The sequence below is a fragment of the Hoplias malabaricus genome, chromosome 6 (genome assembly GCF_029633855.1).
Source record: "Hoplias malabaricus isolate fHopMal1 chromosome 6, fHopMal1.hap1, whole genome shotgun sequence".
Classification (NCBI taxonomy): domain Eukaryota; kingdom Metazoa; phylum Chordata; class Actinopteri; order Characiformes; family Erythrinidae; genus Hoplias; species Hoplias malabaricus.
In genome coordinates, this window is record NC_089805.1 from 36,573,744 (window position 1) to 36,590,800 (window position 17,057).

The 17,057-nt window shown below is 38.1% G+C and overlaps 2 protein-coding genes across 4 annotated transcripts; both read left to right on the forward strand.

Annotated features, from left to right (window-relative positions):
• Window positions 1-378: 378 nt before the first annotated feature.
• Window positions 379-8,681, forward strand: stk3 (serine/threonine kinase 3 (STE20 homolog, yeast)). Its single transcript, XM_066675308.1, has 11 exons — window positions 379-565; window positions 948-1,028; window positions 1,988-2,116; window positions 2,493-2,607; window positions 2,704-2,868; window positions 4,435-4,602; window positions 4,708-4,845; window positions 5,668-5,793; window positions 5,901-6,102; window positions 6,217-6,389; window positions 6,712-8,681. The coding sequence occupies exons 1-11, from the start codon at window positions 543-545 to the stop codon at window positions 6,868-6,870; spliced, it is 1,479 nt and encodes a 492-aa protein (XP_066531405.1). The 5' UTR covers window positions 379-542; the 3' UTR covers window positions 6,871-8,681.
• A 1,232-nt stretch (window positions 8,682-9,913) lies between these two features.
• On the forward strand, window positions 9,914-14,738 carry rida (reactive intermediate imine deaminase A homolog). 3 transcript variants are annotated; one of them, XM_066674507.1, is made up of 6 exons: window positions 9,914-10,208; window positions 12,157-12,262; window positions 12,394-12,448; window positions 12,550-12,618; window positions 13,777-13,832; window positions 14,053-14,732. In XM_066674507.1, the coding sequence occupies exons 1-6, from the start codon at window positions 10,144-10,146 to the stop codon at window positions 14,110-14,112; spliced, it is 411 nt and encodes a 136-aa protein (XP_066530604.1). In that variant the 5' UTR covers window positions 9,914-10,143; the 3' UTR covers window positions 14,113-14,732. The 3 variants fall into 3 exon arrangements, with proteins under 3 accessions (XP_066530604.1, XP_066530606.1, XP_066530605.1); XM_066674509.1 differs by lacking the exon at window positions 9,914-10,208 and adding an exon at window positions 10,291-10,411 and having other exon boundaries at window positions 14,053-14,737; XM_066674508.1 differs by lacking the exon at window positions 9,914-10,208 and adding an exon at window positions 10,467-10,536 and having other exon boundaries at window positions 14,053-14,738.
• Window positions 14,739-17,057: the final 2,319 nt, after the last annotated feature.

The window sequence follows — 17,057 nt, forward strand, 5'->3', positions numbered from 1 at the left end:
AAGCTGGGGTTAGGGTTAAGGTTAGTTAGTTAACCAGCCATGAGAGAGACAGGGGTGGGGTGGTTTCCATTTATTATACATTTAGTTTTTAATTTATTTGATGTGACTAAATGTATATAATGGGGAGAAATATATGGCCAAAATGCACAAAACTGTATAAACTGGGTACTAAATGGTTTATTTTTATTAGTGGTATGTTTTTGTGTTTTTTGTTTTTTGTTTTTTTTTTTTTGTTTTTTTTTTTTGTTTGTTTTTTTACATTTTTTGTGCATTTTGGAATGCGCTGGTAAATAGGAAAACTTTTTATTTTACCCTCTAAAATGAAATGTTTATTATCCGGGTGTGATGAACGAGGACTTGTATTTTGAAGGTCGGTGGAGTGTCAGTTATCGCCGCTGGACTGTGAGAAAGCGGCGATGAAAATTGAGCTCAAGTTTTCTCTGAAACACGAAAGAAGTCATGGTTTAAAGCTATTTTCCTTGAGTCTTTAGCCTGTGTGGTCTTTGTGGAGCAGTGTACAGGATCAGTTTATTGAAGTCATCATGGAGCAGCCTGTGCCCAAAAAGTGAGTGTCGTATGTTTAGCGCTAAGCGAACAACCCCAGTGTTTACAGGCCTCTCCGGACAGCGCCGCTTTAACCAGAGGTGATCCGCTCAGACCCTCATCAGACTGGCCTCAACACAGCCGGCCCTTCCGCCCTCAGTAACTTAACTGCAGCGGTTACCTTATGTCTATGAGCTGCCGGAGAGTCTGAAATGAGCATTTAGGGGGTTGTAGTTCTAGCTAGCAGTGAGATTCAGACCGAGGACTAGATAAGGAAATCACACTTTCCCCATGTGTATTTCCTTCTCATCTAGCTGATGTTTACAGCATAAACGGATGATCTTAGCTATTAGACTGTCACGGCCTCTTTTGTTTATTGAATGTTTACTTTTCTGCTTTTACAGTAAGCTGAAGAAGCTCAGTGAAGACAGTCTGACCAAACAACCCGAGGAAGTCTTCGATGTTCTTGAAAAACTTGGAGAAGGGTAAATTAACGCAGCATGACAGGGCACACATTCTTGAAAACACAAATTTACTTGCTTCCTTAAAACTGTATTACGTACGATTTGTTTGTTAAAAATGAGAGAAGCCGGATTTCATTCATCTGAGGTTGTCGGGGTGGGGGTGGGGGTTCGGTGTTTTTTTTTTGACAATGTCAGATGACTACGTATTAACCTCACAGGCAGTTACAGGAGTAATGGTGCTGGTGGCTCAGTGATTGGACTATCTTTTTTTGAACTAGTAAATATTTTTCGTGCCACCTTAAATGTGCAACTTTTATGAAGACACATGAAGCTTGTTCACAGGGTGCACAGAGGTCTGGATCCCAGGAAACTATGCCCTGGATGTGGGACACAGAGAGAAAATAGTTTGTTTAAAAAATAAGTCCCAAGTTTCACTTTCCCCCTTCAGTTTCAAATGACCTTGTGTCACTTTTGGACACATTTCAATCGCCACATCTCTCTTTCTCTTTCTCTACTCCTTTAATGTGAATATGCTCACAATCAACAGATAAACTGAATGCAGTGCAAACCACAAATATGTGTGTGTATATATATATATATATATATATCCACCTGAAAGGCCAATTCCCCAAACGTGCCCAAATTAAATATTGTCGTTTTACAAAGAGTTTGATGTAATTCATAAATATTGCTAAAATTTTTAATTATTTCCTGCACTTCTCAGTCCATACAACTGTTATGTGTCAACTAAGTTGAAAAATGTTTGACTTCATAAATTAATTTATTAGTAACAGATGTCATAACTACACAAAACTGTATCAGATTTACACAGTCTTATCCAAAGCTTAGTTGACCCTATTACGTTTAGGTTAAAAATTTTGCAAAGTAAATATTCCTTGAGTAATATTTAATCGACTAGATCTTTGGGATGCACTGTAAGATAACCTACAATTCTTGTCTGCTGAACCTTTTTTGTCCAGGTCCTATGGCAGCGTGTTTAAAGCCATCCACAAAGAATCAGGTCAGGTAGTGGCCATTAAACAGGTTCCTGTGGAGTCTGACCTGCAGGAAATTATCAAGGAGATTTCCATTATGCAACAGTGTGACAGGTAAAAGCCAATAGGAATATATCCTGCTGCAACACACCATTTTATTTCTAGCATTATTTACTTGTTTAGGATTGAATCCATATGAGATTTCTGGGCTGATTTTGATTTTCATTATTTTTTTCATAATTTTATAACTGGTAATAGATGTAGCTGAGAATGTATTACAGGGAAGTGTCTGTTTAAAGAGTTATATATTCAGTAAAATCAAACTTCAATTTTTGCTTCACAGTAAATATCATATTTTAATATTTTTCCATACATAATATGTTTAATATTCAGATATCACAGTGTGTATCTACATTTTTGTATTAATATTTAAGCAATTGTATTGTCATTTGCATTACTTGCTAACACTGGTGTTTGTGTTTTTGTCTAGTCCATATGTGGTGAAGTACTATGGCAGTTACTTTAAAAATACAGACCTGTGGATTGTGATGGAGTATTGTGGTGCAGGCTCTGTTTCTGATATCATTAGATTACGTAACAAAACTGTAAGTAGATAATGTGATGTTTGGAGGGGGGAAAAAGGAAAAATATGTCTGTTTTGTTCTAGAGAATAATGACAGCTGTTTTAATCTTTCCTCCAGCTCACAGAAGATGAGATTGCTACCATCCTTAAATCTACCTTGAAAGGTCTTGAGTATTTGCACTTCATGAGGAAAATCCACAGGGATATTAAAGCTGGGAATATTCTCCTTAATACTGAAGGACATGCTAAACTTGCTGACTTTGGAGTGGCTGGACAACTTACTGTAAGTATTATCTGTGTTTATACAAACACCGTTTCTGGAAATGTTGGGATATTGAGCTATATTTAGACTAAATGTATATGGAAAGCGATGGTATGTAAATCATTAAAAAATTGTATTTAATTTATTTTGCAAAGACAGTTGAAATTCTACAATTTTGCAACTGTTCTGTAAGTTTTTATTATTTTAATTTTTTACAGACACTGGCTTTGTAAACAAACTAGACTGGTTTTGAGCATGCAAACAGACTGGAGAGCGAGTAAATATAGAGGAAACATCCTCAGAATTTTATGAAAAGTGTTTTTTGATTAAAATTATTAACATTTTTAACATTGCATTTACAATTCAAGGGACAAGGAATGTCACTTCCTTGACATAAAATGTCACTGAAACAAACAAAAAAGATGTTTCTGTAGTAGAAATCACTGCATGGGTGCAGGAACACTACCCACATGCCTTGCAAATCATATATAAACAGGATCCAGGAAAGCTGCCACCTTCTCTGGGCCCAGCCTCATTGAAGATGGTCTGAGGTGAAGTGGAAAATGTCATGTGGTCTGACAAATCAAAATTAGAAATTATTTTTGAACATTATGGATGCTTTGTCCTTCAGGCTAAACACAAGAAGGACCATCCGGCTTGTTATAAGCATACACTTTAAAAGCCAGGGTTGGGGGTATGAGGGTACTTTAGTGCATATGGGTGACTTGAACATATGTGAAGGCACTGTGAATGGTGAAGGATATGTACAGATTTTAGAGCAAATTGCAGCCATCCAGGCAGTGTCTTACTCTAGGAAGGTCTTGTTTTCAGTAAGTCAAGACCAATTCATATTTCCACATTCTGAATGGATTACAACATAATGGCTCCTTAGTAAATGTTTATAGGAGCTAAATAAGTCCAAACCTCTCACACACTAAAAACATTTGGAGCATTATGAATTGAAATAATCAGTAATGGATACCTTAAGCAGTTGAGCAGCTGAAATCCTATAAAAAGCAAGAATGAGAAAACATTTAACATTCAAAACTACAGCAACTAGTCTCCTTCGTTCCCAAACGTTTACAGACAGTTGAAGCAATGTTCATGATTTCAGTCAAAAACATTTTTTTAATTAAATTCCGGGCATGTCACATCACTATTTGCAAGCTCTCTGTTTGTGCGCTCCAAACCAGTTAAATGTGTTTACGAAGCCCCAGTGTCTGTAAATGGGTAAAAAAAAAAAACAAGAAGTTCTCAGCCTGGTAGGCTATAAAAACTTACACGTAAGTTCAAATTTAGCCATGTGTATATACAACAGTCGTATTTTCCTCCCTCAGTCATACCACTCTATCTTAAAAGAAGAGGTAATGCAACAAAGTAGTAAACATGCACCTGTCCCAAATATGTTTTTGCTACATCAAATTCAAAATGGGCATATATTTTTAAAGAAGGCAATAAACTTTCTCAATTTTTACATTTAAAATGTTGCCTTTGTACATTTTTCAGTTTAATACAGGGTTTAAATGATTTGCACATAAGAATATATCATTGATGTGTAATCATTGAAATGTCGCTTGTCTTCCAAAGGACACAATGGCAAAGAGGAACACTGTAATTGGTACGCCATTCTGGATGGCCCCTGAGGTGATTCAGGAGATTGGGTACAATTGCGTGGCAGATATCTGGTCCCTTGGCATCACCTCAATAGAAATGGCAGAGGGCAAGCCACCCTATGCAGACATTCATCCAATGAGAGTGAGTGTACAATAAAAATGTATGACTGATTCACTTTGAATAGTAGATGAAAAATATATATTTTTTTCATACTTTTGTGATTTTTCCTCCTTTCTTCTATATAAGGCTATTTTCATGATTCCTACAAATCCTCCACCAACATTCAGGAAGCCAGAGCTGTGGAGTGATGATTTCACAGACTTTGTAAAGAAGTGTCTTGTGAAAAACCCTGAACAGAGAGCTACAGCCACTCAACTGTTACAAGTATGTTAATAACAGTTTATAAGACTTGTGAATATTCTTACAGAAATAAACTTAAAGGGGACATATGTTTAAAATCTATTTATCCATTACCCATTAGTACATTTATTTTGGGATCTAGAGGTTTGAAAACACAATAAAACCAGTCATTCTGATTTTGTGTTGCATAACTTTGTGAGTGCAGGAACTTTAGAATTTTCCCCCCTTCCTCATCTGACTATCTCCAGTCACAGCACTGGAGCAGTGTTTATATGAGAGAGCAAAGTGAAACAGAGCAAAACAAACACAATGACTGCAGAGAAATGGGAACACTGATTAAAGACGGGGGGGGGGGGGGGGGGGGAACAAAAATGAAAGAGAACAAATCAAAAGTCGCTCCTCTCTCCAGAACTCTTGTGCTGAATGTGGCCTTTGGCTTGTTCTTATTTAAAGCAACACTCATTTAACCCCGTCGTTCTAAACAAGGCCAGTAGACAATGTGAGAACTGTGCTGTGTTGTTTGATCCTTGTGATATTTTGACCAAAGCATGTCACAGACCTTTGAAGTCTTAACTTGTGTGAAAAGTGATAAAACAAATCCCCATTAATGGCAACTGAATTTCAGATATTAAATATTATAAAGCACTAATTATAAATTAATATATTTTTACATTTTGAACATAACTTTCCCTTGTCTTACTTGACTTTAACATAATCTTTCTATAAAACCTGTTTGAGTTCCATCCATGTTTTTCACAGTCTGTACTCTAAAACATTCACATTTAGGGATACGTATGTTTTCCAGCTCCTGTAGAACTTTTCATTGTGTCTTTTTTTATTTTGCAGCATCCTTTTATTACCAATGCTAAACCAGTGACCATACTAAGGGACCTAATCACAGAAGCCATGGACATGAAAGCTAAGAGACAACAAGAGCAACAGAGAGAACTGGAAGAAGAAGACGACAACTCAGTAGGCCTAGAACATTATCTTTACTGTAGTTTGACTGTTTGGGCTGTTAATTCTTGAGAGTGCGAGTGATGTGTCTGTTTAAACCTGTCTGTCTGTATGTTTTATAGGAGGAAGAGGTGGAGGTGGACTCTCACACAATGGTGAAATCTGGCTCAGAGAGCGCTGGCACAATGCGAGCGACTGGAACAATGAGCGATGGGGCACAGACCATGATCGAGCATGGCAGCACCATGCTGGAGTCAGACTTGGGCACCATGGTGATCAACAGCGATGATGAAGATGAGGATGAAGATGTAGGCTCAATGAGAAGTGAGTCTTAATATTTCACCAAACATAGAACAATATATAATTTAGTTTATATGTTATCCATTTCAAAATGGGCATTAAAACGTTTAATCCTTCATAAATTCGATTAATACGTAGGAAACCCAACAGCACCTCAAGCGCAGCGTCCATCTTTCATGGACTACTTTGACAAGCAAGATTCGAACAAAGCTCAGGAGAGTTACAATCACAACCAGAAGGACCCTTATCTGATACCGAAGACTGCTTTCCCTGACAACTGGAAAGTACCACAAGATGGGGACTTTGATTTTGTAAGTGTATTTGTATTTTATGCTCTTTGGTCTGTCTTTCAGTGCTCCAGAAAGTTTAAGATACAGTCAGGATGTTATTAAACTTAAAATAGTGTAGCTAAATACATTGAAAAGCACAGGCCAAGCTCAAATTGAAGTTTATGGTGCAGATACCGAAATTCAGGACTGATACTCCCAATTTAAAATTATTGTTGATAGCTGTGACAGACAATGACTTATCTGGTTGTAAAATGTACGTGGGCCTAAGGCCAACAAGGCTAATAACACAGCTGTCAAATTTTGGAATTAAAGGTTATTTTCATGCTCTTGTGTCTACCTATAGCTTAAAAACCTAGACTTCGAGGAGCTACAGATGCGTCTCACTGCACTGGACCCCATGATGGAGCGAGAAATTGAGGAGTTGCGGCAGCGCTACACGGCTAAAAGGCAGCCTATCCTTGATGCCATGGATGCCAAGAAGCGTCGGCAGCAGAACTTCTAAGACTGAAGAGGAGAGGTCAATGGAGTGAATTAAAAACTGGCAGGCCAGAAAATATGTTCCCTATGAAGTCTTACATTCAGTTTTAATACTGATGTCTAGCCTCTTACTGTAAGCCTCCTACTGTTCGCTGAACATGGGAGAATCCAGCTAAATATAATAGTACGTTCTCCTCCTTTATTTCTAGAAAAACTAACCTGAGACCTGAGCCTCATTTTCAGTGGGTCCTTGTAAGCAAAATTACAATTGTATATTAAAGTAATCTATAAATGAAAAAGATATGGTGTGTACCAAACCAACACAGAGGGGAACAAATTACATAAAGGAACACACACATTCATTTACAGCCCTGAATGAGGAAAAGTTATTAATCCATGTAGGGCAGAAAAGGACTACCAGCATGTTGACCACTACTCGAAGATGGGCTTAGGGAAAAGGTAACTTCATTTAATTATGCTTTTCCTTTTCTACTTGTGTTTCTCTAGCGATAATTATTGTCTTATAAAAATACATCTGTTTTTCTAAATATAGCAAAATGAAGAGCATGATGAGAATGTTTGAAGTTGTGAAGGATGACCATACACAAAGTTGGTGATAAAACTTTTTAGCATTAGTTTTAAAAGAAAAAAAAAAAGGAGAAAAAAAACAGACAATCATACTTAGGGTTTTCAGTGGTCATCTGTAGCTTGTAACCTATAAGACGCACTCTCATCTTTTTGTCTGAAGCTGAACCGCTTGTTCCACATTTATGGGACCATGTTTAATAGGCTTGAGATTGACGTACTGAAAAAGGGTGTGAATAATGTTTTTAATGAGTCCTCTTTGCAGCAGAAGTCACATTTGGAAGAAAATAGAGCAGTCAATGACCGTACTTTCTTAACCCTACTGTTAGGAAGATTAAAGACACAGTCATGCTCTGTAAATATGCATGGACTATTTAAGTTTCATATGCTTGGGTCTTGTCTCGAATGTCTTTTTTTTTTTTTTTTTGAATGTTTGAAGTTATGGCTCTTTCATGTTGCTCCATTTTCTCTTTCTCTGCTAGTGCCTCCTGAATTATGTTCGGTAGTACACACTCCTGTGAGGAGGTGCAAATCACATGCCCTCAAACTCCTTCACTTTATCTCAGGGGCTGCTTAAAATTAACCTCTCTATATCTTTTTCATCCTCTTTCAGTTATTCATTTCAAGGCTTTTATAATATAACCGCTGTCTACCAGCATTACTAATGGTGTGTCTGTTACTGGTACCTAAGCAATACCACAAAAAAATCTCTGTAACCAAGATGTCGAAATAGAGGCAACTGAAACATTATTGACGAGAGGACAGTACTGAATGTTTTAGTATCTGGACCTTAACGCTGACATTATGTTTATACTGTCTTTAAGATTGTGTGAAGTATGGTTTATAAATGGTTGCGTTGGTTTTTACAAAAACTTGCTCATGAAGTTAGTTGAGGATTGTGCTTATAATGCCTTATGTTTTCATTTGTAAGTTATATCAATATACTGTATTTCATACTTTCTAACTGAATATCCTAAGTTATTATTATCCATATCAATTATTGCTGCCGTTGCATGAAAACCTTTTCTGAATTTGAAACATTCTTTTAGTTCCACTTCAGGCAAAAAAAATCAGTTCTAAAGACTGTGTGATGTGTTTTGTATCAACTACAGATGAAAAATGAGTTTTTCATGTCACCTGAAAAGTTGCTGTTTTGAAGAAAGGTTTTCTTGCAATGGGACTCTCACTCTCCCCTGAGAGTGGTCTTTAATAAAGTTCAGTTTCTTGGCTCAAGGAACCTGTCATCTCAGTTCCTTTAAACTGGTTGAATGTTCAGTTTCTGACACACTGTACAACAATTTCATTTTTATCATGTTTCATGAGGGGTAGCATGGTTGCATAGTGTCACTGTCACACAGCTCCAGGGTCCTGGGGTTGGAGGTTCAAGCCCTGCTCCAGGTGACTGTCTGTGTGGAGTTCCCCGGTGTCTACATGTGTTTGCTCTGGATGCTCCGGTTTCCTCCCACAATCCAAAAACACACAATGGTAGGTGGATTGGTGCCTCAAATGTGTCCATAGGTGTAAGTGTGAGTGTGTTGCCCTGCAAAGTGCTGGCGCCCCCTCCGGGATGTGTTCCCACCTTGCACCCAGTGATTCCAGGTAGGCTCCGCAGCCACCAACACCCTGAACTGGATAAACGGTTACAGATAATGTTACATGAAGCAAAGTAATTTATCAGATAAATCTATATATATTTGTTTATAACTACATATCATAAAACAGGAATGTATTATTATATACATATTGTTAAATAAGGAACTTAGCAAACTGCCCCCCATAGACGCAAATCATTAATAAAATGGGAGGGGTTGAATCATATACTATACCCATACAGATTCACATTTGTGTTGTCTATGTCTGTTTGAATGCCTGGCTTCTCTGATCATCTCAAACCAGCCCCAGATATGGAAGTGCAAGTAATGTAAATTTAAGGCAGAATCGTTTACTTATGGACATAAATTTGCCAACTTTGCAGTGAAGTTAAAGTCCTCTCCAGTGAAAACCTAATGTTTAACGTTAATATGCCCATGTGATGTTGAAATTGAAGTAGACATCACAAATGAATTACGCAGTCAAAGCCATGGCAGCGTGTTTTTCCACGTAGAGTTTCATACGTCATAAACTTGCGGGGCGTGGATTTCTAGATGGGGGTGAGTGGCAGAGCTATCCATTCATAGACCCATGCATAGGCTATTGAATAGAGGAGAAATTTGTTACATTTAAGCCACCTTTCAGTCATTAGGGGAGTGTTTTCTATGTAAAAACAGAGATAAGTGTTTGTTGTTTCGGTTTGTCCGTGTCATTTAACGTCAAATTTAAGAGCAGGTCCGTAACCCTTCGTCAGTTAAGCCACCAGTCAAGCCCCGCCCCTTTTTACTGGTTATTTTTTTTAACTCGGCCCCCAGCCTTTCTGAGAGTTCATTGGCTGTAAAGTTCTCGCCACATCGGTTTTAATTGGCTAGCGGATTAAATTCGCAGACTTTATCCCAAACGGTTTCTTCCTCCTAAATACTGTGAATGTGAAAGTCTCGGACACATTAAGCCCTACGTAGTGCACTACGTAGGGAGACGGAAGCCGTTAGAGGTTGAACCTCATTCCTGCAGGAGCAGGGGACGCGGCAAATCGAAATACGTGTGGGACGTTAAAACAAGTTTGTGTCCCATTTCCTCCACTTAGTTATTTGCTCTCGTTCGCCGAGTCGAGTTGTGAGACATGTCTGCGCTGATAAGGAGGATTATCAACACTGCTGCTGCTCCAGCGGCAATCGGACCTTACAGGTACAACACATCATTTTCATGCTGCGGTATTTTTAAAGGTAGCATTTCTGAATCTTTTAGCACGTGGCCCCACATTTTTCTGCAGTGTCTGCGTTAATAAACCTGCAGTGTCTGTGGCGAGGTCTGCTGTATCTGTGTGAGGAGTGAACCGAGGTTAATGATCAGTGTGTTATGTATATTATGGGCGTGTCGACTGGCTGCAGGTGAGTATATATATATTTTGTAGAAGGAAACTTGATGTATTCATTGCTAATATGGGGGCCATGTCTGCTATTCGGAGACAACTGCCCTTTACACCTAAAGCCCCAGTTAGACAGGGCATATACAGGTATGTGGCTTTTCTCTGACCAACTTTATTGAGATGTCTGGACAGTGGTCTAGTGCTCTTTAATGTTCTGTTCTTTTAATGTGCTCTTTTATGTCTAACATACATTCAACATAGTTATGTTCCACGAATGTTACAGCGCTGTCTATTTTCATAGAAACACTGTGCTCTACCAAAATGACATATATAGGTTTATTTTTAAGTGTTTTTTTATTTAGAAGTCAACAACTGTGTGCACTCTTTTGCATATGACTGTAGATAAGTCTTTCAAATGCCATTGTTGGATTTAGAAGTTAACAGGTGCCCAATCTCTGTCTGTAGTGTACAATTTAGTTATTAATATAATGGCTTCCATCCAGACACAGCATGAGGTGTTTATGGTGTACTTTAGGACTCAGTCCAATGTGTACAGTTTTCCACTGAGCCCATAGAGGAAATTTGCCCGAATGTAATAATTCACAGTGCAGTATGTATGTAACCTGTCTTTCTCTTCTCCCGAAACAGCTGATTTGACTAACTATTTAATTCACAAGTACATTCTGAGTTGTAGTATGAGTGTTGAAGCAGGGAAACCACTAAAATGAGCACTGCAGTGACCCCGGGGTTGGGAATAGAAAGCCATTTGACATACAGTCCAGCAGTTTTACTCTGCATACTCTCATAAACATGAAAGTAGGTTGTACAATCTTGATCTTTTGGAAACATTATTATCCCACACTGCTTTTGTCCACCAGACTTCTCTGAGTGAAATATGTAATTATAACTTATTCTTGGCCCTTGGTGGGTTGTGGGAGGAACTCTCAGCCAATGACCTGCAGCAGAGTGTCAGTCCTCACAAACCATGTGAATATTTTTGTTCTATTTGGCAGCTTTTAAAGCTTTGTGTTTTTTGTTTTTTTTTAGAGTAGATTAGTAGGTTATGTGAATTTTACCAGAGTTGCCAGAACCTGAAGTCATGGAGCTTAAAACAAAAGCATGTTAATTATAATGTTATTGAAAATATTCTCTGTATTGTTTCATAATTTAATTCATTCATTCATTATCTGTAACTGCTTATCGAGTTCAGGGTCGGGGTGGTTCCAGAACCTACCTGGAATCATTGGGCGCAAGGCGGGAATACACCCTGGAGGGGGCGCCAGTCCTTCACAGGGCAACACAGGCACACACACACACACACATTCACTCACACGGACACTTTTGAGTCACCAATCCACCTACCAACATGTGTTTTTGGACTGTGGGAGGAAACCCACGCGAACACTGGGAAAACACACCAACTCCTCACAGACAGTCACCCGGAGCGGGAATCGAACCCACAACCTCCAGGTCCCTGGAGCTGTGTGACTGTGACACTACCTGCTGCACCACCGTGCCGCCCCTCATAATTGAATATAAATGTTAAATATTTCAGGTCAAAGAATCAAAGAATACTAATATATTATACATGTTTAACTTTCAAGCATCACAGTTGACAACAAAGTGGAATAAATTCATTTTAGGTCAGTTGCTAACCAAACTAGGGCTGATTTCACAAAAAGGGAAAGGGAGGTACAAAGTCTGTCTGTTGGCTGCTGTCTGCCCTTTGTATTAAAAAAATATATAATGTGTTACATCTAAATCCAGCCAGGCGGTGGTGGTAGACCGCACGATGTACATCTCTGGGCAGCTGGGAATGGACGTAGCTTCAGGTCAATTAGTCCCTGGAGGAGTACAGGCTCAGACCAAACAGGTGAGAGAGAGAGAATAATTTGGATAGAAGTACCTTTGTTCCTCAGGTTAATACATTGTACCTGACTCAGCAGGAGTCTGGAATACAAAGCATCACTTCATTTTCTAATAACTTTTGTTTTCCATTCAAAGGCTCTGATTAACATGGGGGAGATTCTGAAAGCAGCTGGATGTGGATATGACAACGGTAGACCACCTGGATGACTTTAAGTTTCTTATTGATTTAATGTTCTGTACTTAACAGTTGAAAATTTATTTTTTGCCATATTCTTTTTCTCTTTTTTACAGTTGTGAAAACCACTGTGTTATTAGCAGATATTAATGACTTCAACAATGTCAATGATGTTTATAAGCAATGTAAGTCCTGACAGCAGCAGAAACACCGCATAATTAACAAGCCAAATTTATAAAAGGCAAAGTTACATTTTGAAACTGCCATAAGCATGCCCTGTTTTCCATAATATTTGTTGTCAATAGATACCTGCTCATCCAATCTTTCCTCCAGCATTAATAGGGAATCAATTACTTAGGAATATTTTATGTCAATATGACTATATAGAAAATAATGTCTACAAGATTTTTCTTTTCTTTTTTCATGAAGTATTCATGTTTAATTGAATTCATAGATTCCAGTATCATTACAGTTTTCAGACAACTTGGCGCCTACAGTTTATTTGTCAAAGGGCTCAGAATTGCATCCTTGACTTGAGTTGGGTATTGCCTCTTTGATATCATGCAGAGAGGTAATTCAATCATAGTATCTGTGTGTAATGAGATACAGTGCAGTGAGGTGAAAATAAAGCTTCACCTGTTCCAGACAGACTGTCTACATGGACTCCCACCACAAAACCTTCATCCATCCCCCATTCTAATATGGCATGAGACATATAATTTGTGCCCATATTTTTTTGGAACTTATGTTCACAGTAGAATATGAAGACAATGAATCATAGACAAAGGATAAGAGCCATAATTGTAACAGTTTTATCAGAAAGAAACTCTACACTCCAGTACTCCACAACGGTTGTTTCCAGCATCGTGAGGTCAAGGTGATTGATATCTTGGACAGTGTGCATACTGTATTGCCTTCATATTAATTTCCTAAAGGGGAACTGGGGAGATAAATTGTGAATATTGTGACTGAGAATATCATAGCGTCAATATGAGGGCCTTACATGTAATTTGGGAATAATAGGAAAAATATATTAAATAATGACGTACTGTAATTGTATATATCAAGTATCTTCAGGGATGCACAATGCAAAATATCCATAATTCATAAATGTAAACATAGGCTAAAATGAAATACACCTGCAGTATATGGCTGTGGAGCAGTAGAAATGTGTCCTCTGTAGCATATGAGCTCCATCCAATACCTTTAACTTAAGTTGGAGTGGCTTTTTATCATCACCCAACATCAGTACCTGTGCTCACTAATGTTCTTGTGGCTAAATACCATCAAAATCTAACAGTATGTTTTTATGATTTCTTGGTAATTCATTTTTCTTTGCATAGTCTTCTGCAAGAACTTCCCAGCCAGGGCTGCCTATCAAGTTGCTGCTCTGCCTCGAGTAAGTATATGGGTGTAAGACTGCAAAACTGACACATGCTGATAATTTTACTGTGAAATTTCAAATTCTGATTCACATTAAGATCATTTAAAATGTCTAGATTACAGTTTCATTAGGTTTTTGTTTAAGCCTCTGCTATATTTACCTTATACTTTTCCCACTCATTTGCTTTTTACCTTTTTCAAAAACTAAAAAAAAATGTATATTGTCCTCTCCAAAGGGTGGTCTTGTTGAGATTGAAGCAGTTGCAGTTTTGGGGCCCATTACAGATGCATCCTGACTGACCGCCGCTAATGTCCATAAATTGTAACTGTAATTGTGTATGTTAAACTTACACCACAGACAGCCTTTACAATGAGAATCCTGAGAATCCTTAAGGACAGACATTCCTTCACATTTAAACATATAGTTATAAAATTCCATGGCAGAAATTACTCAATGTGCTTGTGTTACTGCTGTAGATTTTAATTTGTACCTTTTTATCATGAGCTAAATCTATCACTACATTAACTTCCTTAACCCCCAATACAGTTCACTCAGAATTAACACATTAAATCATCAGTATTTCTTTCTATCAAGAGTTTTCAGTGATTTGTACTTAAGTGCATTGCCAATAGCAAATTAAACAATATGCCTTATTTTCAAACAGTGTTGGTTTTCATATCTTTTGTAAATGCACTGTTACACAAAAGGATACATCTCACTTTGCATGATCAAAGTAACAGATTTATTAACCTAAAATATTTTGTGTTATATTAATTCAGATACATTAACAGAGATTTATCATTCTCTTTGGCGTTGTACATTGTGATATACAATTTAAATACCACGATTTTGACGTTTTGGGATCTGGATATAGTTTGAAACACTTTATAGAATTCATATGAAATCTGTATATGGGCAACAGTAAATATCACAAGCATAGGCCTAAAATAGTTCTAAAACTATATATTATATATTATATATATATATATATATATATATATATATATATATATATATATATATATATATATATATATATATATATATATATATATAATATATTTGAAAAAGTAAAATATATACAAAATTAGAAATTCCCAAAACCCCTGACAAAGAAAAAGGCACTGTGATATCTGCCAGACCCCAATCTGAAAGATCAGTCAGTCGGCATCTTGGCAATAGGCTAACAATAAGTTGTTTTAAATTTCAAAGGTCTTTCCTGAAAGTTTCCCGTTTTATTGTGTGAGGGGTGCTTCAGTTCTCCCATGACTGCATCGCGTAGACTACATACTTAACTTTCCTCACTTGGTGCTGAATGAGAGTTAAAGAAAGTGGTGTTAGCATCGTGAAACAAGGTCAGAAATTATATTTCTGTTTGATTATTCAGAGTTTGGACTCACCTGGTGGAGCTGACTCTGCCTGGCTTTCTGATGAGGCTGAAGCTTTTAAACCAAAAAGACATTCATTGCATACAGTTACATACAGTTCACCAAAAGCAACATAGAAGATAAATGGCCAATGTAATTTCAATTGCTTCATCAACAGCTGGAGTATATTTAATTCCTCATCCAATAACAAAATCTATTATGTTCCGTGTATTAAATAATTTACATGTCAGATCTTTCATGCTTTCAGCTATAGTTTCAGTACACCATGATTCCAAATGTACAAACTCAGTAAGCACAAAGACCTTTTAAAACCTTAGAATGAACCACTTTGGGGACATTTATTAGATATTTACATTTCAACAAGAGTGGATGTTTTTAATAAACATTTCACACTCATACAAGTCAGAGAGAATAAATATATGATGGAAGGTTTGAAAGCTGAATAGATTTATATTGAAATCTGACCAACAGTTTATTTTTACATGCTAATTTAAGTCAGGCCAGGCTGGCCCAGAGAGATCTATGGATGTCTCTGGTCCGTTCATGGTCACGGGGTAGACACACCTTTTAATTTTCTGACTAACCATTTTTACAGTAGTCATTAAAATTCAGCTATTTGAGAGGACCCTCCATGAACAGGATTTTTGTCTTTTTTTTTTCTGAAATTTTTCATTTCTGATATTAAGTAAACTGTATTTTATTGCTATTAGCATAACTTACAAAGAGGGATCAAAACAGTGCTCTGGTTAATCAAATAACAGTAAAAATATTATTTGGGGGCGGCATGGTGGTGCAGCAGGTAGTGTCGCAGTCACACAGCTCCAGGGACCTGGAGGTTGTGGGTTTGATTCCCGCTCCAGATGACTGTGAGGAGTTGGTGTGTTCTCCCCGTGTTCGCGTGGACACGAATGTGTGTCTGTCTGTGTTGCCCTGTGAAGGACTGGCGCCCCCTCCAGGGTGTATTCCAGCCTTGTGCCCAATGATTCCAGGTAGGCTCTGGACCCACCGCGACCCTGAACTGGATAAGCGCTTACAGATAATGAATGAATGAATTAATTAATATTATTTGATTACATTAAGGGGACAATAAGGAGTCAGCACAAAGGTGCTAAACTCCCTACTGACCCAGGTCTACAGATGAGTCGATAAAGCTATGGGATCGCTATAGAAAAGCATTCATTCATTGTCTGGAACCACTTATCCAGTTCAGGGTCACAGTGGGTCCAGAACCTACCAGGAATCATTGGGTGCAAGGCGGGAATACACCCTGGAGGGGGCGCCAGTCCTTCACAGGGCAACACAGACACACACTCACACCTACGGACACTTTTGAGTCACCAGTCCATCTACCAATGTGTGTTTTTGGACTGTGGGAGGAAACTGGAGCACCTGGAGGAAACCCACAGGGAGAACACACCAACTCCTCACAGACAGTCACCCGGAGCGAGACTCAAACCCACAACCTCCAGGTCCCTGGAGCTGCGTGACTGCGCCACCGTGGCAGTAAAATTGGGCAATAACGAGTGCTGACCAGTGGTGTGTAAAATGACCCAGTGTTGGGCTGTGGAGCAGTGGAACAATGTTCTCTGGAGTGATGAAGCACCAAAGAAAACCTTTGGGTTTAGTTAGAGGGCCTTTTGTGATTCAGACTTAATTGGCCAAACTTAGTGTTGACCTCACTAATGCTCTTGTGGCTAAATGGAAACAAATCCCAGCAGCAATGATCCAACATTTAATGGAAAGCTTTCCCAGAAGAGTAGAGGCTGAGAGAGCCGCAAACTCCCTATTATTGCAATTCTTCTCAGAGGATATGTTGGACATCTGGATACTTTTGGACACCCCGTGTAGAAAT